Below are 25661 nucleotides of genomic sequence, written 5' to 3'. Positions count from 1 at the left end.
TTAACACACGGAACATTGTACTCTCGTGCAGAAAGTGAATGGCGGCAGCAGAAACAGCATGTCGGACAGAGATTTTCGCAGAAAACAACATGTATTCACATTAAAATGGATCAAAACTACATTCACGAACTTCCACAATGCTACAGAAAATGATTTCCGTAATTACTTTCACCTGTAAATTTGAAGAAATCCGTTTCCCTTATACTATAATGTTACCGAAAATTACACACTAAGAACCTTGCTCCTGTAATCCCTTTATGACTTGTAATCATCTCCTGACTTAACCAATTTATTAGGGATTACTGGAGTAAGGTTCTGACTGTAATGATTTTCATAATGAGGATAAAGAAGGCTTTCACTATTAGCTGAAAGTAGCAGAAAACTATAATCAATCAATCCTGACTGAACCACATAATAACCTTCAATGAACCTCTAGAGGGTTATGCATCTTTGGTTAAAAATGACTGGAATAGACATCCAGAATATGATATCAAATATTTAGTAGTACGGGTTTTATTTAAGTAGATGCTTATATCAGTAACCAGATGCTTATATACAGGTATAAATAGCATAAAATTTGTATGTATATTGTACTCTCTTGTAACTTTTCACCATGAAATAAAATTATGAATTTTCTCAAACAATAAAGTATAATGTTGGATTATTTTGAACATGAAAAGTCACAACTTTGTGGGGTGTGTGTTTATATGTATTATTTTATTTTTACACAGAAATGGCCACTTTACAGTATTTTTGGTTGAAATGGAACAGTCACCAGGAATTGCTAGGCTCCTTAGAACAGCTACTGGCTTCTGAGAGCTTTGTTGACGTGACAATAGCAGTGGAAGGCCACATGCTGAAAGCTCACAGAGTCATTTTGTGTGCGTGCAGGTAGGATATTGTATAGTGTAATGTCGTGTTCTTTATTTTCACATTGTTTTATGTTATTGTAGCATGTACATTTTTAGTAGAGATGTGCAGTCAGAAAAAAGTAGCCATTGTTCGTATTGTCAGAGTGCATAATTCTGAGCGAATGGGGGGAATTTCCACATGTCAACAATCTTACCATAAAAATGCCTCTACATTTTTTGGGGGGAATTATTTTTTGTTTTAACAACAAAGGTAAAATTTATTTTTGACTTCACATATACTTTTTGTATTTTGCATCATTTCATAATGAACTTGGATAATTAGAATTACTCGGAAATTAATCAGAAGTTTATTCCTCTTGAAATCATCTTTATTTAACCAGGGCTCGAAAAATCGCAGTGGCCAGGTCGCCATGGCGACTAAAAATTTCAGCCTAGCGACTGTGATCTTTTGCTGTAATATTGCTGTTTTTTTAAGTTTGCATGTACAAAATTTTGAAGATTCTAAGTTCAAATTGCAGTACAGCGTAAGTTAGCAAATGATTTTTTTTATCAACGTTGTGAACATTTCATAGAATCAGTAACTATTCCTTACTCCTTGTCCCCCAACCCCTAATTTTCTGCGTTCTCACATACAGTGATGCTCAACTTCTTACAGTATGCACAATTGCCGGTAGGTGGTCTCCTGGCGCCTGAATTTCCGAGCTGGCACCTAGCTCTGAAGAAGATTTTTCGAGCACTGTCTTTAAACCCTTAACCACACTCGTGAACATTTTGGGCACTAACACAGTCGTGCGGTCCACAGTGAATTTAATCATGTCTTATGCTTTGTTATTCACTGAACACAATTACGTAGTTTTGAGAGCAAAACATTATTTTTTAACTTCCCTCAAAAAATATTTTGTTTATATTGTGAGTTTAAGCAAGACAAATACACCAATCCAAAATATCTCTTAACTGAGTATTTACACACAGCTGATCAACATGAATTTAGTCCTTAGTTATTGTTTAACATTTATTCTTCAAAACCACAGGTGTCTCTATTCAGTATATGCCACAAATAAGAAATCTGCAATTCTCTTGTCTATTGATCGTAATAAATCATCGGTGATTTTAACCCTCAAACACAGTCGTGACGTCCGCAGGACCGCAGTATATAATTAGAACACTGCAGAAGCAGATAATGCAACCTTTCCCTTCACGCTTTCACAGCACACTGAAGTTTAGGAAGGTACTGAAAGAGAGGTAGCCTCAACGTCAAAACTACTGGCGGGGTAACAAGCAAAAGGAACACTCCGGTCCGTGGGACGTCACAACTGTAGTTGAGGGTTAATGATATATGTTTTTGTTAATTCAAACTTCTTTGTGTCCCATGGAGTTCAAATTGAAAAGACTGTACTGTAATAATTTCAGTTGCAGTAATGTATGTTGTTATTACAAGGGCATTGCAGGAAAATGAAAACATGAAACCGAAGCATTTTTCTTAAAGGGACAACACTATTAACAAGGGGGGGGGGTGCCTAGTTTGCCCCCATGGAAAATACCCTACTTGCCCCTTCCTGGAAGAAATACTGCAGATGTTCATGGTTGTAATTCTTATTTATATTGAAGCAAAAACTCTGGTAAATGGAAGTTGTTAATTGGAGTGGAATATTCACCTACTATATTAAGAAATATTTCGAACAACTTTTTAATTGTTACAATTTTCAAGCACTGGTATCTGTAAGAGTATCAGCATCAGTGTGGATATCAGTTTAAGTGGCATCAGCTTAGCCCTAACATTATTTTCCTGTAGTTTACGGTTATTACAAGCATAAGAAAACAGTTTTTCTTTGTGACGTTTCACGTTTAATTTTTTTCCTGAGAGCACAAAGACTATGTTCTAATAATGAGGATATCAAAAATGAAGAAGAAAGGCTTTTTAATATAGCAAAAGAAAATGGCTTTCACACTAACAGAATAAACCAAATCAAAAAACAAGTCGCAAGAAAACTAAAGGAAAAGAGAGAAACAGACAAAGATGAAAAATCTGTTCAAAAGAAATTTGTGTGCATTCCATTCCACAAGGGATTCTCACATAAAATTGCAAAAATTTTTAGAAGTTTTAATTTCAAAATTGTTTTTAAATCACCAAGAAGTTTGGAATGTACATTTAATGAATTCAAAATGAGGAACTCTCTACCAGATATGGAAACCACAGGAATATATAATATAAGTTGTTCATGTGCAAAGGATTATGGGACAAACAGCAAGGAAAATGGCAATAAGATAGCACGAACACGATTTGGACATTATAAATCTAAACCCAAGAACAGGTTTGTCAACTCATGTCATCGAAGAGAAGCATTTGATTAAAAAGAGAAGGGTTTTAAAAAGATTAACGGGAAACACAGAGTTGAATGTCTGGGAAGCTTCTATCATTGCAGAAGAACACTGGAATAAATTAAATAATGAAAATGGTAACATAGATCCAGTATGGAGTTTTCTTTTTCACAAATGGAGTAAGCCACCATCTTTAAAATTTAATGTAACAGAAAACATCAAGAGACTTTGTGAAAAGAATGATGAATTTGAATTACCTGATGATATTTGGGATACATAATTTTAAAAAAATCTGAAATATAAATAAAACAAACTGCTTTTTTCACAGTTAAGTTGCTATGTAACAACAATGTAACATTGACAACATCCATTATATAAGGGATTCTTTTTGTTTAAAAAATTACTAACCATTGTTATAACTGTATCTTTAGTCAAAATGAAAATAAATGTCTGATGAAAGGAGCGTGTGTTCTCCTGAAACGTCACAAAGAAAAACTGTTTTCTTATGCTTGTAATAACTGTAAACTACAGGAAAATAATTCTATAATGCAAGCAATGCGTACATACAAGAAAAACTATTAGCCCTAACATAAACAAAGGCAGTGGACTTGAAATTCATCAGTAAATTCTGAAAGTATGTTTCCCATAATATTCTTCCTAGAAACAATACACATTTTGGATCACAAAGTAGGGTGTGATTATACAGGCATCCTTTATAGAACTTTCATCATGACATATTGAATCAATAATTTGTTACAATATAAGATGAAAAAGATGAATGGATGGAGGCATCTAGAAGTGGGCACATGGTTTTCTGGCATAATTCTCCTTTGAAATTTGTGAATTCAAAAATTATGTACCTTTGTTATGATTATGGAGAGGCTTGACTTCTATGCTGATCCAGCCAGAGGCAGGAAATGGCAAAGGATGACGATGATATGATTATTGTTAGATAAATGAATTAGTATACAATTTTTGTTACAACCTGATTCTGTTTTGGCCCAGTGAAAGCTCTTTGCAAGACCTGAAATGTTGCCAACAATGATCAACTTGTTCTTGGGATCTTGTAGTGATTGTTTTAATTATTTAATGAAGAAATGACCCTTTGCTTATCATACACTTGTAAAAGTTACTAATAAATATTTTATTTCTCAATATTTTAGCCCTTATTTCAATTCCATCCTGCAAACCAACCCAAATCAGCACCCTATTATATTTATGAGGGATGTGAAACACATTGAGATGAAGGCTCTCCTCGATTTCATATACAAAGGAGAAGTGTACGTCTCACAGGAAAATATTGCAGGTGTTATGAAGACTGCAGAAGCTCTATGCATTAAAGGTGAGATTATTATTTTTCCTTTCTAAAAGTAAAAGTCTTTAATGACTAAGTTACAGTAGGAAAATGTTTTTTTTATTATTTTTTTTTACACACACTTCAAATTCAGTAAACAGTCCAAGTACATCTTGAAAGAAGTCGTAAGCTTTCCTGGTGACGAATGATGAAATGATGAACAGATTATCTTGGGATATTGACCAGATGAGTTTTGGAAAGGTTTCCAAGCTTTTGAGAGCTAATGTCACTCTCATCGTCAGGGTAGAATTACTTCTTTACTTCTACTCTGAAGATGAGACTGTTAATAGCTCTTGAAAGCTCAGAAACCTTTCCAGAGCCTGCTCTGAAGATGGGAGTGGCATTAGCTCTTGAAAGCTTGGAAACCTTTCGAGAACTTGCCCTGAAGATGAGAGTGGTGTTAGCTCTTGAAAGCTCGGAAACCTTTCCAGAGCTTGCTCTGAAGATGGGAGTGGCATTAGCTCTTGAAAGCTTGGAAACCTTTCCAGAACTCACCCTGGAGGTGAGAATGGTGTTAGCTCATGAAAGCTTGGAAACCTTTCCAGAACTTTCCCTGAAGATGAGAGTGGCATTAGCTCTTGAAAGCTCGGAAACCTTTCCAGAGCCTGCTCTGAAGATGGGAGTGGCATTAGCTCTTGAAAGCTCAGAAACCTTTCCAGAGCCTGCTCTGAAGATGGGAGTGGCATTAGCTCTTGAAAGCTTGGAAACCTTTCCAGAACTCACCCTGGAGGTGAGAATGGTGTTAGCTCATGAAAGCTTGGAAACCTTTCCAGAACTTTCTCTGTAGATGAGAGTGGTGTTAGCTCTTGAAAGCTCTGAAACCTTTCCAGAGCCTGCTCTGAAGATGAGAGTGGCGTTAGCTCTTGAAAGCTCGGAAACCTTTCCAGAGCCTGCTCTGAAGATGGGAGTGGCATTAGCTCTTGAATGCTCGGAAACCTTTCCAGAGCCTGCTCTGAAGATGAGAGTGGCATTAGCTCTTGAAAGCTCGGAAACCTTTCCAGAGCTTGCTCTGAAGATGGGAGTGGCATTAGCTCTTGAAAGCTTGGAAACCTTTCCAGAACTCACCCTGGAGGTGAGAATGGTGTTAGCTCATGAAAGCTTGGAAACCTTTCCAGAACTTTCCCTGAAGATGAGAATGGTGTTAGCTCATGAAAGCTTGGAAACCTTTCCAGAACTCACCCTGGAGGACATTCCTCGGGTGCCTGGACCCACAGTCAGTATAATCATCTGTGGGATTTTTGTTGTGTCGTCCATATTTGTGATAGTCCCTTCACCCGTTTCACCTTAGCATCATTCATCCTCATCTTTGTGATTAGCTGGAAGTGGCAGGAAAATTAAGTAAAATGAAGCAAATCAATCAACCAATGTTACATATTTTCTGTCAGAGGAGTACATATTTTAACATCAAATGCTATATTACCACCATTCTCAGCATTTCATTGAGTAGTGCCGATATATTTCAGGGACAAGCATTCAAATATAATTTCTTAAAAAATTCAGTAATGTTTATCCTATTTTAAAGCATGAAACTTTGTTCTTCACTGATGTCATATTTTGCAAGAACAGGCCAGCAGTTTACGTAGTGGTCCTGATGGAATTTCTGAGAAATCCTGTGAAGCTTAAAAAATGGCACAGGAATGATTGATGACTCGACATTATTACATATTTTAATAACAGTTCAACCCCATTTTACATATATTCTTTCGTATTTCTAAAAATTAAAAATACAAAATTATTTATTACTTACGTAAAATGAGTATCTATTTTGAACACTGACAACGTTTCGGGAATGACTGTTCCCTATTTCAGGTCCTATATCTCAGCTATCCGAAAATTGCCATAGCCTCGTCAAGAAGAAGCCTGAAGAAGGGAACAGTCGTTCCCGAAACGTTGTTGGTGTACAAAATAGATACTCATTTTACGTAAGTAATAAATAATTTTGTATTTTTAATTTTTAGAAATACGAAAGAATATATATAAAAGTGAGTAAGTCACACAAACGTGAAGTATAAACCCATTTTACATTTTCCCCGCATTATACATTCAGTCTTAATGGTACAAACATAGCAGAATGTCATAAAATTTTGGTCAATCTTGTATTTCCCTCCATTTTAAGTTGTTTCAGTTTGGTCCCCTGAAAAACGTAAAATCAAGGTTTCACTGTATTTACATGCTGCTCACTATGCTCCATATGCTGTCTGCACATATGTTTTGCTTTCATATTCATAAGAGTGGCATCATAGCACAATTGTCAAATATTTGATTGGTAAGCTATTGGAAGATTTACCAATATGCCATATCAAATAATCGATTAAATTCCATCGATTAGGTTACGTGTCTTCTATTTTCGTTGGAGTTTGTTCGATTGATTAAGTTGGTGTTTTAAGTCCACTTTATGCACAGTAAGGCTAATCAGGACTGGACCTACAGTTTAAAGTGGATTCATTCATTGATTTGCTTTATTTTACTTTGCCTTTTGTGCCACTTTTGGCTAATTTGCGAAGATGGTAATGAGTGATGATATGATGAAATTGATTAATGGACACTCACAAACATCCATGCCCAGGCTGGGATTCGAACACGGGACCCCTGGCATCATAGCGTGATGTGCTAACCACTCTGCCACAGGGGCCCGCTACAGTTTAAAGTGGAATCCGAACCACTATGTGCCTCCACCAGGTGTCAAACCTGGGACCCCTTGATTACAAGGTGACGACGCTACCACTGCACCATGGGGAAGGCCCATTGGAGGTTGTTTCCCTCCTTGTACGTTAAGTTTTTCTCTTTATCATAACTCTGAGAATTTGTGTTTGTTGTAATTCTAAATTATTTGTAAGCATGTTTAAGAAATCACATTTGTCGAAAAGGAAATTGGACTTCAGTGTATCAAAAAATCCTACAGGGGATAATAAAATACTGTTGTTTGAAATTTCCAGGTCTCACCAACATCTGCTGGAATTCATACACAAATGCTGCATCGGGCCATCATCAAGAGAGGCGCACTGAAAAATCCCATTCAACTGCTGAAAGCTCAGACATTGTAGAAGAACATTCGTCTGGCAATGAAGCAGGTATCCATTCCAAATTCAGTCTATTTTACACGACATATGTATTTCATAATGTACAATTTATGCTAGGGGCAGACCAGTTTCAAATTTTATACCAGTCCAATACCAATTTAAAAATACACTTATAATAATTGATATAGCAGTTAATCTGTTTCACGGTTTAATTGTTGATGACTTGAAAACACCATAAAATGTATCCACATAATATTTTAAAATTATGAAACTTCAGACATTCACACACACATTTTCTCTCTCTCTCTCTCCTCTCTCTCTCTCTCTTTTTCTTTTTTGTGCATGCTGACTGATCTTTTACCCTTTTCTCCACAGAAATGGAGCTCAGTGTCATAATAACTTATCCTCCATCACCACCATGATTGAAGGAGCATGATGGTTTCTTGGGGGCTTTCTCACTAGCTTAGTGAAAATGTGTGTTGAACAGACTCTTTTGTATTTTCTCCAGTAGGAGTTTTGCTTTCATTCTTCTCTGGTGGTTTTTAATCTACTGTTAGCCCTTCTTGGGTTGCATTGGAAACATTATGTCGATGGTTGTGCACGGTGCAAGACTGGGTTCTTAAAATACAGTGGCGTGCATACAAGGTAAGCTACCGAAGCACTGCTTTGGAATGCAATTTTGAATTTTGCATAATTCCCAGTGTCGAGAGGAGCCCGTGAAAGACTAAAATGCCGCAAAGCAGTGGCGTGCGGTGTTTTTATCAAGGCAAGCCTGCCCCTTGATGTACTATTGTTTACTTAAAAATTATATATACACAGTGCTTCGGCTATCTAAATGGTCACCGCACTCTACTGTTAAAATATCTTCAATTTAGGGTCTGAAACGCCAAACCTTCAATTATTATGGATAGTTAATAAAGTAAATCCACATGACAAAATAAGTAATATTCCACACCCCCTGGATATTAGGCAAAACTATTTTCTGTAATTTGTTTGCAGTGAAGAGTAAAAATGTTGCCAGCAGATATTATTTTGCTCACAACTTTTGTGACGGATAAATTCACAGAATATGAACAACAGCTAATACATTTGTTCATCTTATTTATAAGAAGAAGTACATAGCGGCAAGTATTTTGAAGATTGTCTTCTCTAGACTCTAGAAGGTTCTTTCACAGGGTAGCTTCTTTACCTGTACATTTGCTGCTCCTGTTGCGACCTCCCATTTAGACAGAAATCTGAGACTTTGATGTCATCATGCAAAATCCCTCCGCATCTGCATCAAAGGTCAACAGCTCCTATGTTTTGGAAACGAAGGGGAGTTTCATTGCTTCCGCCGGGGGTGGAATGTATTGTAGGCACTATGATTGAATATTGTGCATTTTTCTTGTGCGATATAAATAATCTGTATCATCAAAAGTAGTATGGGGTGTGTAGTGAGGGATGATGTCAGTTGCAGTCAACACTTAAAAAAAACCCGATGTTTTAAAAGATGTGGAAAAATGTAGTATTTGTATGATATTTCTAAAACTCATTTAACTTAATGACCCCCACACACATAATTTACCTTCATTTAAAACTATTAAACTTTTGAAAATCGGACTTGGTTTACAAAGCCCCCCCCCGATAACCCGTGAGCCCCCCCTGGAGATCAATTCTAGCTACGGGCCTGATTCCACATAATGAAAATTTGAATGTTACAGGTACAAAAAATTGGATTTTTATTTTTAAGTCCACTTTATGCACATAAAAGCTGATCAGGACTGGATGGACAGTTTAAAGTGATTAGAACCACCTCCGTATATCAAACCTGGGACCTTTTGATACAATGTGATGACGTAACCAGGAGGAAAAAAAATGTTTGTTTTGCAAATAAAATAACCGACGATTGAAATGCTATGTTGATGGGTCTGAACAGTCATCTGAATCAAACTGTCCACCTATTGAGTCACTTTCCATGGGAATTTCCAGGAATATCTGTTTTATCTATTGCTTTCTTTACCTGGTGGGTGGGTAAAGGTGGCTGGAGCATGGTGCTGATCACATCACCTCCAAAATGGCCAAGATCGGGAATGTATGGGACCCTACCCCGACATCCCCTAAATACGAGGCGTATTTTTAAAGTAAGTACCGTTTTGAAATTCCGCCGCTGCAGCGCTGCGGTCGGTGTCCCGTGCATGCGCACTGTGTACCTACATCTTTTGGCAAGCCACAGACGCCAAAGCGGCAACAATCGATCGTGTATACATTTGCTTTTGCATATTTAAAGTTCCTCCGCCAATTGAGAATCCCGCCGACTGTGAAATACGCGATGTTATTCGTTTTGTTAGTGCTAAAGGCGTGAAAGCAGTTGAAATTCATCGTCAGATTTGTGAAGTGTACGGAAAAAAAATTATGAGTGATGGAATGGTACGCAAATGGGTAAGAGCTTTCAAAGATGGCCGAAAGAATGTTCATGACGAGGAACGGAGTGGGCAACCCTCAGTGATCACTGTCGATTTGGTGCAGAAAGTCAACGAAAATGTGAAAGAGAACAGACGCTTCACGATTTCTTCGTTATCAGAGGAGTTACCTGAAGTTTCAAGAAGTGTTATCTACGAAATTGTTACCGAACGCTTAAACTATCGAAAATTGTGCTCACAATGGGTACCAAAAATGTTAACTGAGGCGCACAAAAGCAAACGTTTAGGTAGCGCCTTGACTTTTCTTGTCAAGATCTCATCGCATCATTTGGCTGGGAACAATGTGATCATCCTCCATACAGCCCCGATCTAGCACCCAGTGACTACCACGTGTTTCTGCAACTGAAGAAGCATCTCAGAGGTCAGCGCCACGATGACGACAATAGCCTCAAAACGGCCGTGTTGCAGTGGCTGGCAACTCAGGCGGCAAACTTCTATGACGACGGAATACAAAAGCTTGTTGTTCGATATGATAAGTGCCTTAATATTGGTGGCAATTATGTGGAAAAGTAGATAAAAGTGTGGTCTTTCATGTAACAATAAAATTGTTACAAAAAGTTTACTTGTTTTTTGTACATATCAAAACGGTACTTACTTAAAAAATACGCCTCGTATATGCACGGGGAACTTTACCTTTGTGCATTACATTTTAATTATGAGTGACATACTTGGAAACTCAACAAAGTAGACTAAGTAAATCTGAAATATAACCTGAAACTTTTCACATCATTTCATTACATAATAATTTATATTTTTGTGTTGATAGTAGTGGAGTGCAAAGCAAAATTACCAGACAAAAAGGAGAGTATTGAAAGTGAATGCAGAGAGACTACAAAACCTGGTGAATCTGAGTCACAGGCTAACACTGTTACTCTTCAGATTGCATCTGGAGATGGTGAAGGGACTGAAACAAGGTAATAATTGCTTTGGTTGCATTTGCTACCAAATATTTGGTTCAGTTTTCAGAGATTTTACGTCATATTGTTTCAAAGATAGCTTCAAATGCAATGTAATAGTCACAAGAATTAAACAAAGGCCAACTAAACATACATTTGGCACATTCCAGGATTACATGTGTTACACATAAAATGTAAGGTTGTAGACATGCGATTGGATTAAAATATTCAAAATGAACTGATTTCAGTTATGAAGTATTTTGTGATGTCTGCTAACAAATTTTTAAAAACTTGAGTATGACAATATAGCCTGAATGCATGAAAAGTATTAATGTGTGTTACATGTGTGTACGTGACGCTTTAACAATATAGCAACCTTTGAATTCATTTGTTGTTGGTGAAATATATAAATTATATGCATTCACAAACATTTAATGCAATTGAAAACATAATAATTTCCAGATTGATTCATTTTGTATTTACATGGAGTAGGACCACTTCCAGTGGAATGCCCCATTAACATAAAACTGTTGTGCATTTTCATCATAATGGCAAACAAATAACATAAACAGTAAATAAATAAAGTAATTGGAACATTCATTACTATTAGAATGTAAAGTAAAAGTACTATGAGAAAGTTGTTAAGAATATACAATTTAACAGTAGATATGACATTTTGGTTTATTATACCATGCGTTCATTTCGATCTTCAGCCGAGAGATCGGAAGAAGCGTGGCGGGCAGCGCTGACGGAGATGCCGACATTTGCAGCCTGTAAGGCCCGCTTATTTTTATGGACATATGCAGACATTTATAAAAATATTGCAAAACGAGCACTAACCTGTGTTATAAGAGTACGGTTTTAATTTTAGTAGCTTAGTGGCTGTATGTGCTGATGATTTTGACACGCCCACCTCTTGTGAAACACGGCGTAGAGGTTTGTTTGGAGAACGTTCTAACGCTGCACCAATTTCATCAAGTTTTGCTTCAGTTAGAATCCATCGTTTTTGCTTAGGTGTCCCAGAAGTCTTTCCCTGATTTCAAACTTTATTCATATCCGCTATATGCAATGTAGAGATGTGAAAGTGGTGCCAAAATGTTGGAAAACTAACCAACTTTATTTGTTGCAGGTTTGAGTAATGTGGCTATAGTGTAGCAGTGTCAGTGCCCAGAAAACCGGAAATGTTCACAAATCAGGAAAAAGCTCAGCATGTCCTCTGGTATTACAAGACCCGGTCACCAATAACAGTGCAGAGGAACTTTCAAATGTACAGAATTCTTTCGTCTAGAATATCTGCCATCAATAAGTTGGTATTTAAAAAATGGAATTTATCTTCATTGCCAAATCCTGTCAAGTCCAAGAAACATTGTATGGAAAGATGCCACCCGATGTCAAGAGCATTGATTCTGGATTCCTTGGCACTGACACTGCTACACTACAGCCACATTACTGAAACCTGCAACAAATAAACTTGGCTAGTTTTCCAACATTTTGACACCACTTTCACATCTCTACATTGCATATAGCGGATATGAATAAAGTTTGAAATCAGGGAAAGACTTCTGGGACACCCGGTATTTCTGTCCATCTTCATGACATTTATTAATTATATGCCTTGATATTCAAATGTATATGAAAGGTTGCAATCATAATTTTTGTTTTATTCGTAGGGAAACTGTATCACTGTTGCCATCAGCACAAGAGATTGTAATACAAGACATATTAGGTGGCCAGGTAATTATTTTACATCTTTCAACATTTCTACTTGTAGAGTGAGTAGTGATATAGGGTGTCTACCAGTCTGTAAAACCAAGGGAATTTACTTTTTTCCTGGAAAGGTCAGGGAAATATCTTGTATTTCTGGAAAAAATAGATTTTTTGTAGTAGTGCACGGAAAATAGGTTTCTGAGAGCAAAGAAAGAAGGAAGAAGCAAGAAATTTGTTGTGGACAAATTTTTGATGAAGGAAATGAGTCATGTTTTGAACTACAATAAGTGGCTGTAGGAATTTACCATTTCTTCGTTTGGGGGGTAGATTGGAGTAATACATATATTACTCAATTGTACCATAAATATATACTATTTATGCCACAATTGCTATGATTTATAATACACTCCTCACACAAAGTTTGGAATATTGTTATATTAGGCAAAACAAATTTGGAATATTATTGCTTGGCAATAGGTGATAGGCACGGTGGCATATGTCGGTAAAAAGATGAGAACATCCACCAGACAAGATACTATGTGTTGTTGAATTCCAAGGCTGTGTCTATCAATTGTCTAACGTAACAATATTCCAAACTTTTTGTGAGGTGTATGTGACGGTCCTGTGGATATAATTACAATATAATTAATTATATGTTTATTGAAATTATTAATTTCATATTTTACAGGGTGTCCCACGAACGGCGCAACTGGGAATTAAGAGTGGCGTTACTTTGTAACCGAAACCTCTACATACATAAGTTATACACCAAATGTTAGCCCTATCCAAGTAGATATTTTTAAACATAGAAACAACAAACGGGGTGCAGTGTTGTTCATGCAGTGTTGCCAAATGTAAGTGAAAGTGTAAATTTATTTTTACACAAAGCATGGAAAATTGCATGTCAAACATTCGTACGGAAATTTGGATGTCAATTTCCACCTTGGGTAGGTGGACTATTTCGCCATCTATAGTTCAGAGAAGAAAAACGATCGTTTTCGTGTATAGCCAATCCTGAAATGCCTCGTAAAGGCGTACCGGTCCAAATGGGTGTTTTAAAAAAATTATGAGGTACAGTGGCAACACTGTTGATGTTTGAAGGCAACAAAAGGTGTGTTTCGTGATGGTCTATGACATGGAAATACTGGAAACAGGAAAAAAAGAAAATGAAAATTATGGTGACAAAAGTGTTACTTACCTACTCTAACACTTTTGTCACCATAATTTTCATTTTCTTTTTTTCCTGTTTCCAGTATTTCCATGTCATAGACCATCACGAAACACACCTTTTGTTACCTTCAAACATCAACAGTGTTGCCACTGTACCTCATAATTTTTTTAAAACACCCATTTGGACCGGTACGCCTTTACGAGGCATTTCAGGATTGGCTATACGCGAAAACGATCGGTTTTCTTCTCTGAACTATAGATGGCGAAATAGTCCACCTACCCAAGGTGGAAATTGACGTCCAAATTTCCGTACGAATGTTTGACATGCAATTTTCCATGCTTTGTGGAAAAATAAATTTACACTTTCACTTACATTTGGCAACACTGCATGAACAACACTGCACCCCGTTTGTTGTTTCTATGTTTAAAAATATCTACTTGGACAGGGCTAACATTTGGTGTATGACTTATGTATGTACAGGTTTTGGTTACAAAGTAACGCCACTCTTAATTCCCAGTTGCGCTGTTCGTGGGACACCCTGTACAAATCACTTTCAAATAACAGTTAAAAATGTATAATAACTACTTTGTAGAACGTTAATTATGTGTTATGTTATTTATTGCCCTATATGCTGCATAAATGAGGTAATGTTTGGAATTCTAACATTGCTATAGCAACGAGAATCAATAGTTATTATGTAGCAATGGATATAATGGAATTGGAAATAGATAATAGTGAACTGCATATTGCTCAGTTATTTTACTAACACATAGACCCATAGAAGTTGTATCTTCACCTTCATGTTATAATTCAAAATATTTATAAACGAAATGCAATCCTGCAAATGATTGAATAGTGAATGTCACAAGTGTATATATATATATTATTTTTTTGCCCATCATTAGTCAATACTTACTTCCCTCTCCCTACCCAACAGCCATTTACTGTTGATGTAATCAAGGGGTCCCGGGTTCGATTCCTGGTGGAGGCACATAGTGGTTCAGATGCCACTTTAAACTGTAGATCCAGTCCCGATTAGCCTTACTGTGCATAAATGGACTTAAAACACAAACTCAATCATTTACTGTTGAGTTTCCCTTCTCATTTTGAAGTTAATATTCTAAAACTTGGTTAAGTGGAATTCTAACTGTGTGCTTATCTAAAATATTGTGATCTTCTTCCAGACATGTTCATGTACTAATCGCCTTAATAGATTTGGTGTGAAAAATGTTGGTTCTTGGTCTGAAAAACCTGGAAAAGTCAGGGAATTTTGTTTCTACAATGTTGTAGACACCCTGTGTGGTGTGTTACTGTTGTATTAATGTACGGTTCCATTAAACATTTAGCTGTGATGGAATGTCAGCAAATAGGCCACAAACCATTAACAGGCAGTGCTTGAAGTGGAGTCCGATCTCCCAAGTTAAGAAAGTTAGCAATAAAAAAAAAAAAAAACACCAGCATGAGCGAAAAGTTAGATGAAACCAGAGATGGCTTGGTTGGTAGAGCAGAGATCTGGGTTCAAGTCCTGGTCGAGCTTGTATTTTTTTCGCTAAAATTTCTATGTAGGATATCTCCTGGGTGTGTGAAATAGTAAACTAAAGAGTATTCGTGGCATATTGATGATCTGGAAATGTGGATTTTATGTCAAGAAGTTTTGTATTATAAATTATCTCTAATATTATTAATAAAACAGTAAAATGTTGCCTTTTTTATATGTAGCAAACCAGGGAATTTTTTTTTCTTTTTTTTTAATTCAATAAATTTGAGTGCACAAATAAAATTATTAACACATCATAATGTTGAGTATGTAACTATATTCATTCACTTGTACACTTGTACAATCGCTATGATAGCAGTGTTTTTATCAGCCATCCCTAGTGTTCAATTTTTATCAACAATTTTTTGAACAAAACAAATATGTATCAATGGTGCAACTACTTGAAGAATTTCCTCATTAATAATTGTGAATGTCAGTTTTGGACAGTCGCAAATTGGCAATATATTATCCTTGAATCTCCATGACAAGTTTAAAACCTTATGTTTTTCCAAGCCTTTGCACAACTCTCAGATGTTCATAGACTACAGGTTAAGAATTATTTCTCCTGTAGTTTATGGCTGTAACACACACAGTTTTTGTGATGTTTCGGGAAATACAGACATTTATTTTTAGTTTGATTGAAGATGCAGTAGTAACCATATGATAAGTTTAAGAAAAAAGCAGTATAACACACAGTGTTTCAAATGTCACGCAACCCAAACTTTGAAAATTTATATCACGAAAACTGTAAGACATATTTACACCGGGTTTTCTGCATTATAAAGCCTCATCCGTTGAGATATTTTTCAATGCCTAACATTATCACTTTACTTCACACAGAAAATTATATAAATTAATAGCTGGAGGAAGGCAGCATTAAATTTTTTCCAGAAATGCACTTTTGAGCGAGATAAATATGCTGCACATGATCAATACTGGTCGCAAGTGACAGACTGACATGGCATCAGTCATGAGACATCTAATTATGACCCTTCAATAATTTCTTATATATTTTTCTCTCAAAAGTTCATTTCTGGAAAAATCTTAACGCTGCCTTCCTCCAATTATTATTTACATAATTTTCTGTATTGAATAAACTGATAGTGTTAAGCATTGAAAAATATCTCAACAGATGAGGCTTTATAATGCAGAAAACCTGGTGTAAATATGTCTTACAGTTTTCATGATATAAACTTTCAAAGTTTAGGTTGTGTGACTTTTGAAACGCACTGTACAACTGCTTTTTTTTTGTTAAATTTCTCACATTGTTATACCGGTATCTTCAATCAAACGCAAATAAATGTGTGATGAAGGGAACATGTGTTTTTTGAAACATCACAAAACCTGTGTTTAATGCTTGTAACATCCCTAAACTACAGGAGAAATAATTCTACAATACAAGCAATACGTACATACAAGAAAGAAGAAGAAAAAAAAAGGGGTTAAGAACTGCTGGCATAAACAATAAGGGAGTTTTCAAACTGAAATGACAAGCACACGGGCACCTCCAGTCACTAAAAAAAAGCATTCACTGCAAGTATTGCCAACTTATATGGGCTTATGGGGTCCACCCAATAACTTGCCTGTTATATCAAAAATGAAGTTCCTATGCTTAAGAAAAACAAAATTCTTCATGATTATGCACCTAAAGAATTCTCAGAACTTAATTACTGATTGAGTGTTATCAAAGTATTTCATAAAAAATTTGTTCCATCTCCAATATGATCCTTTTCAGTCCCGTCTATGGTCACATCATTATTAGTCAAGCAAAGGAAATCAGGGTGGCAAAGGATAGAACTAAGAACTCTCAAAATAGGAAAAAAAAAAGAACAGAAAATTGCAAAATAGGCATTAAAATTGATAAACTTTGACAGATTTGTTTGTCTTTTCATGGATTAGGCACTCAAAAATCAGTTAACTGCAAAATAGGCACTTAAGACTAAAGTAGGCAAAAAGAGCCATTACACAATTCAGAAATGACCTGAAATGGTTTTTAAACATACAATGGAACGATGATTTTACGTTTTCCTACATTATACATTCAATCTTGATGGTCCCAACATTGCAAAATGTTAAAAAAAAAAAATCCTCGATTTATTACATTTTCTCACATTTTAAGTTTTCAGTCTGGTCCCTTGAAAAATGTAAAATCAAGGGTCCACTGTAAAAGGCTATATTTTCTTGCCAAAAAAAAAAAAACGTTTTAGGGCCATTCTTGAACCTACTTATGACATATTATTACTAGAGCTCGGAAGTTAAAGCATTTATTTTGGTATTATTACTAGAGCTCGGAAGTTAAAGCATTTATTTTGGTTAAAATAGGCACCTAAAGAGAAAAAATAGGCTCAATAAATTGAAAAAAGTGGCAAATACCAAATCACTTACACCTATAATTTCATTCAAATAGTTAAAATAACATTTTACTTTCCTTTGTTGTCTTGTTGCACATAACAAATAGTAATTTTTTTGAAGTTTTCGACATTCATAATGCTTTTTCATAACAGAAAATGATCTCTACTTCGGCAGAAGTAATTGGATCATACACAAAACAAGTTGTTGTGACCGGATTCACATCGTCAAGAAAAGAATTTCGACCTTTAAGAATATAACAAATTGTTTTCAATTTTTCTGAGTCCATGTTCGCACTTTTCTGCAATGAAACAGCTAATCTCTTTTCTCCTGCACCAGTTCCTCCAAGCCGTTCATGTGTGCCATAAGAGTTTCACCCCTTTTTTTCCAGCTTTGTAACTGGCAACACCATAATGTGCTAATAAATATTTTTTTTGAAAGAAAAATAAATTGCAATAAGTTTCAAGACTAGTTATGTAACATACCAACAGATGGAATCACAAAGCTGCACCCACAGTCACAAGGAAGCACTGACCTTCATGAGTTAGTGTGCCAAGAGGCATCCTCTTGTGTACATTGGGAGCTGTACAACTGGTATTATTCTGACCATGTGCATTACCACGTTTGCAATTTCATCATGGACAGCAAGTTGGAACAAAGAGCAAACGTGAAATTCTGTGTGAAACTGGGCAAATCGGCCACAGAAACGCTTGACATGATTCTGCAAGTTTATGGCGATGCTGCACCTCGTTCGAGGTGTTTTGAGTGGCACAGGTCGACAGCAGGTCCACAGCTCGACCAAGTGCATGCTCATTGTCTTTTTCGACATTCGCGGCATTGTGCATCGAGAATTCGTCCCCAGGGGCCAGACCGTCAATATCGAGTTCTACTGCAAGGTTTTAACAGGTCTGAGGGAGGACATTCAGCGAAAGTGACTGGATCTGTGGAGCGAAAAACTGGATGTCCATGATGACAATGCACCCTATCACCGAGCTCATCTCACACCTGAGTTTCTCGCCAGAAACAACATCATCTCACTTCTGCACCCACCTTACTTAACAGATTTGGCTCCTGCGGACATCGTCCTCTTCACCAAGATGAAGATCCAGCTCAAAGATTGCCACTTTGACACACCATTGCGGAGATCCAGTACAAATCTCAGAAGGTGCTTGACATACTTCGAAAAGATGACTTCCAGGACACATTCCAGAAGTGGCGGGAATGCTGGGAGTGCTGTATTGCTGTGCAAGGGAACTATTTTGAAGATAATGGTGTGTAAACATAGATAAATAAAGTACTTTCTTGTAAACAGAGCTAGTCTTGAAACTTTTTGAAACCTCCTTGTGTATACAACTATTTAAAAACATTATAAAATGTAATTGAAAATGGCAAAAAAAGGCATTAAAATTATTAATAGGCAATAGGGTACAATATAGGCAAAATAAAAAAGCTTCTAAAACATTAGCAACAACATAAAAACATCTATAAATACAGCAGGGAAAAAAAGTCATTTTGCCAAACTTCCTGGTTCTCTTATGAGAATATTCTAAAGGAAATTTCGTATTACATTGATGCATATAATTGAAGAAGAATATTTACACACCAATATTGATCAATATTTTGAACTAATTTTAATTATTGCAATTTTCAAGTATTGGTATTGGTGGGAATCATTAAGAGTATTGCTTGAAAGTGGTATCGGCTCAGCCCTACTCTCATGTCTCACAGGTCCGAAAGCTCAGTAAGAATAAGACATACAAATACTCTTCATCATTATGTGATTCAACTTTAAGTAAGAAAATTTTATGCTTACAGTCCACAGGTCACCTTTCCGTAACATCATCTGACAGCGAGAGCACCGTTACGATTTTGGGTGCACCAGGCATCAAAATTTCACCTGTTCCAATTTCACTTATGAAAGTTCCACATACACAGCTGTCAACGAAGCACAAGCGACAATACACCAAGAAGGATATGGAGGTATTTAACAATTGGAATATTTTTCATAATATAAAGTACCAACATTTGGCAAGGTTACAGTTATAAAGTTGAGAAAAGGGCTATTACGTAAAATGCTAAACAATTTTTTTTTCTCCTGGAGATTAAAATTTGACTAACACATAAGAAACATCATTGGATTTTTTATTGTTCATATGTACTTGATGTAATATATATTCTGTCAAAAAAGTACCGGGAATTGTTAAATAAAACGCACTATTTTCATTTATTCATTACTATTTATTTTGTCGCCTTCAAATTAGGCCCCATTTGATGCAACACACATATGCCAGCATTTTTTCCAGTCTTGGAAACACTTTTTATAGGCGCTTTCTGGTATGGCCCTCGGCTCCTTCCACGAATTTTGCTTTATGGTTTCAGTCGAGTCAAAATGGGTACTCCGGAGTGGCAATTTTAGTTTTGGAAACATAAAGAAGTCACATGGGGCCAGATCTGGTGAATACGGTGGTTGTTCGATGGTATTTATTATTGTGTTTTTGGCCTTAAATTCGGTCACAACTGTCGTTCTATGCTATGGCGCATTATTGTCGTGTAAAATCCACTAATTGATCTTCCACAAATCTGGCTATTTCTGACTGATTTTCTCATGCAAACGCTTCAATACGGCCAAATAGTATTCTTTATTGACCGTCTGTCCCTCTGGAACGAATTCATGATGCACCAAACCACGAATATCGAAGAAAACAATGAGCATCACCTTGACTTTTGAGTGACTTTGACATGGTTTTTTCGGTTTCGGCTCGTCTTTTGTCCTCCATTCTGATGACTGTTGACTTGTTTGCATGTCAAACTCGTAGACCCATGTCTCGTCACCAGTTATGATGCGTTCCATGAATGTGGGATCAGAATTGGTGCTATCCAGCATGTCTAAAGAGACCTGCTCACGGTACTGTTTTTGAAGAAAATTCAGCTCTTTTGGAACAAGCCGTGCGGCGACGCGTCTCATGCCCAAAATATCTACCAAAATTGAACGAACAGACTCGTGAGAGATGTTAAGGTTAGTAGCTATCTCTCTTAAGCTGGAATGGCGATTATCGAGCACAATTTCCTTCACTTTTTCGATGTTTTCATCGGTTGAAGAGGTCGAAGGTTGTCCAGAACGAGGCATGTCTTCGACGATCTCTCGGCCCTCCTTGAACGCTTTGTACCACTCGTAAGCCTGTGTTTTTGATAAAACTGATTCTCCATAAATCTTTTCTAACATTTTTAGCGAGTCAGTACACAAAATTCCATTCGCAACACAAAATTCAAGGCAAACTCTTTGTTCAATAATTTCGTTCATTGTAAAAATCGTGATTCACTACTGAAGTGGACTGATTCAACCTGCTGCTGTAAACAAACTGGTTGACAGATTGCGCTCATGTTTGGCATAGTAATTAAGTACAGAGCTACCAACTTACGGAAAAAAAAAGATTTTTAAAAAATAATTTACGTGGACCTTTTAAATTACAAATTCGTGGTACTTTTTTGACAGAAGGTATAAAAAATTATGAAATTTCATTAGAAACATGAACTACAGGTAAATACACTTTTTAGTGCCCTACATTTGGGATGATCTGGTGTAAGCAGGGACCTGTTCGCAAATGAAATAACATGGAAAAATGTTATTTGTTGCATAAATGTGCAATTACGTGTTCTAAATGCATTTGAAATTTTAAAATAACACAAATTTGGCACAAAATGAAAAATACCATGAAAATCCAACATTACTTGTGTTTTAGGCTTTAAAAAATAAAATGTACCATATTCATAATGAAGGTATAATTTTAGGTTTATTTGGTACAAAAGTGTGCTAAAATAGAAATCAAAATTTTGGATAGATAACTCTAAAAACATTTAACACATTCGGGTCTGGCCTCATAATACAGCATTGTTACCTCTGGTCTGCGGTTTTTGGTTGTTTTTCAAAAAATCATAGAAAAAATATTTTTAATTTGTTTTTATTTACCACACATTTCTTAAATCTACAAAACTTCCTCTTTTCAATGAACAAAAATTTGTTAAATTTTATTTTCATTTTCAGACGTTTTTTAATATTTTTTTCAGCAATGTTTTGTGAAGAAGAAAAAAGTACAACATTGTAACAAATGTTAATATAGAGATATTTTAAGTTCGTAATCTGGAAATTTCAATAATTAACTACATAAACTATCAATACATGTTTTGAATCGTGCATAAGAATACTTCTTATGTGCACATAACAAAAAATAATTACTAATTACAAGTAATTATCTTTTGTATGAAAAAGTGGCTGCAGGACGGGACCAGACGATGTATCAGTTGGTTCTGCGTCATCTGTAAAAATTAAATAAATAAACTAAATAAATAAAATAAATTTTCATTTTACATACACTATACAAAATAATAAATGGAAAAACTAAAAATACATCAGTGCATGTAGGAGAATTAAGCAAGAGGCAAGATGAATAGACCCAAAAAAATTACCTCTTCTCACTTCATTCATAAAATACTAGAGTTTGCAACACTGTTTATATTGTCGACATAAATTATTACTAATATAACCTACCTTCCAAATCTTCAAATTCATCTGCATCATCAAAATCGTCGCTAACTTCAAACTCTGAGGCGGAATCCTCTATGCAGTCTGGATCTAATGACGCCATTCTAAACAAGGCACAGTACATCAACCCGACAACAAACAGTCGCAGGTGCGAGATAAAAATAGCACATGAGTCACCTAGCAGTCTGAATTTCAACAGAGGGGCTTGAATGAACACGCACATGAGACGAAGTACGAGCATAGCCCGTTGTTCAATCGGCAAAGCGATTGCATACCGCAGGACGGACTATGCCCGTCGTTCGTCCACATTGACTTTAAGTGCACTGCGGGCTATGCCCGTCGTGAGACCCCAATGTGTTAAAAAAAAAAACAACTGAAAAATTAAAGTCCGTAGGTAAAGGTGCTTGTTTTTGTTTGTGCACATTTGGTTATTTAACATTGCTTTCGTACCCACTCAGATTACTGTAATGGTTAGGATGCCATAGCTAGAACTCAAACCTAGATACTTTGCAAACATGAAATGGCCACTAAGACGATATGTAGGTGCTATGTTTCTGTATATTTTTTGTGCATTTGTATTATTTGCATGATATGTTTTCAAGTGCTCTATCTCATTTTCTGAACAAAGTGTGACGTAAGAGTAGAGACCTCTGAAACACAGAAATGCCAGAGTTGAGCAGGTGCCAGTGTATCGGTTGGAATTTATTTCGTGATGCTAGCTGATATTTTTCCAGTTTTTTTTTTGGAGTCTGCAAAAATTCTAAACAACATTTTAATGGAGTTCAATTATCCTGGATTTTTTTTTTTTTTTGCCACTACTGTGTGAATTTGTGAGTAAATAGGTATTTCAACTTGCTGATGTAATTTTTGAATATTTTAAAGAAGGGATGTGGCAGGTTGATCAGTACTCTACAGGTATCGGCCGATATAGGCAAGTCATTTTATAGGTAAAATTACCAATTATTTTACTGATCAGGTATATCTGTAAATATAATTAGTGCAATATTCTTCCATTTTTTTAAATAATTTATATTAGGGATGGGACCGATTAATTGGTACTCTATCGGTATCGGTAAAATTACCGATTATTTTACCAATCCGATAAATCAATAAATATCTGATAATTTAGTGCAAAATTCTGCCATTTTGTAATTTTTATGGATAATCGCAATGCTCTAATTTCTAAAAAAGTAAATGTCTAAATATGCAATTTCTTTTGCACTGCAGTCACTTTGAAACACACATTTATTAAGGAGGTCAATGAACCTTTCAGGTACTTCAAGGATCATTTCTAATTTAATATCGGATTGGTAGAATATCGGTTATCGGTATCGGTAAATTTTATATTGGTACTTTATCGGTATCAGCCAAAAATTTCATATCGGCCCATCCCTAATTTTTATGGATATAAACATATAAAATCCATTCCCAACTTTTTTAAAAAGCAAATGTCAAAGCAGCTTGTTTTGCATTGCAGTCATCTGGTAGAATTTATTAAGGTCAATGAACTATTCAGGTTCTTGAAGGACCATTTGGAATTTTATATCGGATCAGTAGAATATCGCTTATCAGTATCTGTAAATTTTATATTGACACATTACTGGTATCGTCCAAAATTTCATATCGGTCCATCTCGATTTTAAAGCAAAAGTCAATATTGGTGAGATCAGGAGAAATCAAATCCGACTACAATCAGGTATATCTTTTTTGTTTCTTTGCAGGAGGCTTTAGAGCGAATAAGAAAAGGAGAAATGGGTATAAAACCAGCCGCAAGATTCTACAATATTCCTGTAGCCACGCTTCATCATGCGGCACGTCGTAGCAAAATAACAAGTCCAATGCAACAGGGTGGTAACAAGCTTCCATGTATAGTGAAAGTGCAAAGTATCAGTAGATCATCATCGTTCAGCCCTGATTAACAAAGGCAACACTGTTCTTGAATTAGCTTCGAGATGCAAAAAAGTGTAGGTAAAATGGGCATGGTGAGAATTGAGGGACTTGCAACTAGGAATATTAAGAAGGCTGTGATTAAAATTTTTCTTAAAATGTAATGTAGCCAGAACAAGATATGTTTGAGTGGATGTTTAGTCATTGTATCGTAGGCCTTCAAGTTACCTGAATGAAACTATTTCGGAAATGGCAATATTTTTTTTATTTTACTCTCATTACCAAATAAGGGAAAACTTAACTATTCTCTGTGAGAGAATCCTGGGTAAATAGTTGAATAGTCACTGCATCAAAAATATCAATCAGACCATTCAAGCGTGGCGTGACCTGTCTTATTGGAATTTGTGCCAAAAGTTATCATTATGTGCAAGCTCCTAACAAAAACAAAAACCATACGAAGCTCTTTCATATTTTAATAAGCCAGATGGTCATACCCCCTATACGCCTTCATGGCGTGGTGCTATGCACAGGGGAGAACTTTACCTTTCAGATGGTCATATAATTGTAATAGGTTTTGAAATATACACCCAAATTATAATAGTTTACTATTTTTTATGTGTTCATTTTGGTTGCATTTCATAACTTTTCAGCTATATAACTACAGTTATACATTCTCGAAACCACTTTGCTGTTTATATAGGGTGATCGAAAAGTCCCCGAACCCAAACTTCAATTATTTTTTTTTCGCCGGTCGTTATTATGATAATGTCAAAATTTCTGCGGAAGCTGGTTTGCGAGGGTCTTGGCTGTACACGACACAAGAGATGGCGCTGGGGAGTGGCGCTAGCAGTCGTGGCGAGGAAATGAACTACAAGCAGTGCTGGTAACAAAATAATCAGGTAAACCAAACCAACAGTTAACCTAAACTGTGAAAGCAAGGAACAAGTGGACCTTACCTGCGTGATCGTGTAGATCTTTCTCATTGGATATCTGGGTGGATGTAGGCACATCACAAGAGATGCTGAAAGTGTCCCCAAGCTGCAGCATGCATAAATGGTATGTGACGGCACATATTTCGTGCTATGCGATGCAGAATAGGCACATTAATTGCAGTAATGCACTGGGCAGTGTTGGTTTTCAGGGTATCTAAATCGTGGGGATTATTTTTGTACACTTTCCCCTTCAAATAAACCCACAAGAAAAAATTGGGTGAGGTTAAATCAGGTGATCTTGCCGGCCAAAGCCCTGATGAAATCAGGCGGTCATCAAAAAATTCACGCAGAAATGCCATGGTGGCATTGGACGTAGGGCATGTTGCCCCATCTTGTTGTAACCACACATCTTGTTTATCGGCGTCCAAAAGCACGATAAACTGCTGTATAATGTCCTGGTACACAATAAAGTTCACTCGGTTTTCGAAAAAAATCGGTCCAATAATTCGTGATCTGGACACGGCACACCAGACACTAATTTTCTGCAAGTGGAGGGGGACCTCGTGTAAGATTTGTGGATTTTCTGTGGACCAGTAGCGAGTGTTCTGTGCATTAACA

At 36.2% G+C, this 25661-nt stretch overlaps 1 protein-coding gene across 2 annotated transcripts in view; it reads left to right on the top strand.

Moving 5' to 3' along the window:
• The window catches only part of LOC146003665 (uncharacterized), a 31223-nt gene extending 6625 nt beyond the window's left edge, over positions 1 to 24598 (top strand). Inside the window, exons 2-8 of one of the 2 annotated variants that reach the window (XM_083142021.1) lie at positions 732 to 891; positions 4355 to 4533; positions 7482 to 7616; positions 10794 to 10938; positions 12591 to 12654; positions 19500 to 19664; positions 23946 to 24598. In XM_083142021.1, coding sequence (XP_082998147.1) covers positions 734 to 891; positions 4355 to 4533; positions 7482 to 7616; positions 10794 to 10938; positions 12591 to 12654; positions 19500 to 19664; positions 23946 to 24143 — 1044 coding nt within the window. In that variant the 5' untranslated portion in view covers positions 732 to 733 and the 3' untranslated portion in view covers positions 24144 to 24598. Of the gene's footprint in view, positions 1 to 731; positions 892 to 4354; positions 4534 to 7481; positions 7617 to 10790; positions 10939 to 12590; positions 12655 to 19499; positions 19665 to 23945 lie in introns of both variants that reach the window. The other variant, XM_083142019.1, reaches the window with a different exon arrangement.
• Positions 24599 to 25661: the final 1063 nt, after the last annotated feature.

This window comes from Lepisma saccharinum, chromosome 20 (genome assembly GCF_977018435.1).
Source record: "Lepisma saccharinum chromosome 20, izLepSacc3.1, whole genome shotgun sequence".
Lineage (NCBI taxonomy): Eukaryota > Metazoa > Arthropoda > Insecta > Zygentoma > Lepismatidae > Lepisma > Lepisma saccharinum.
Note: the sequence above shows the minus strand (reverse complement) of the source record. Positions and strands in the feature narration are given on the sequence as shown.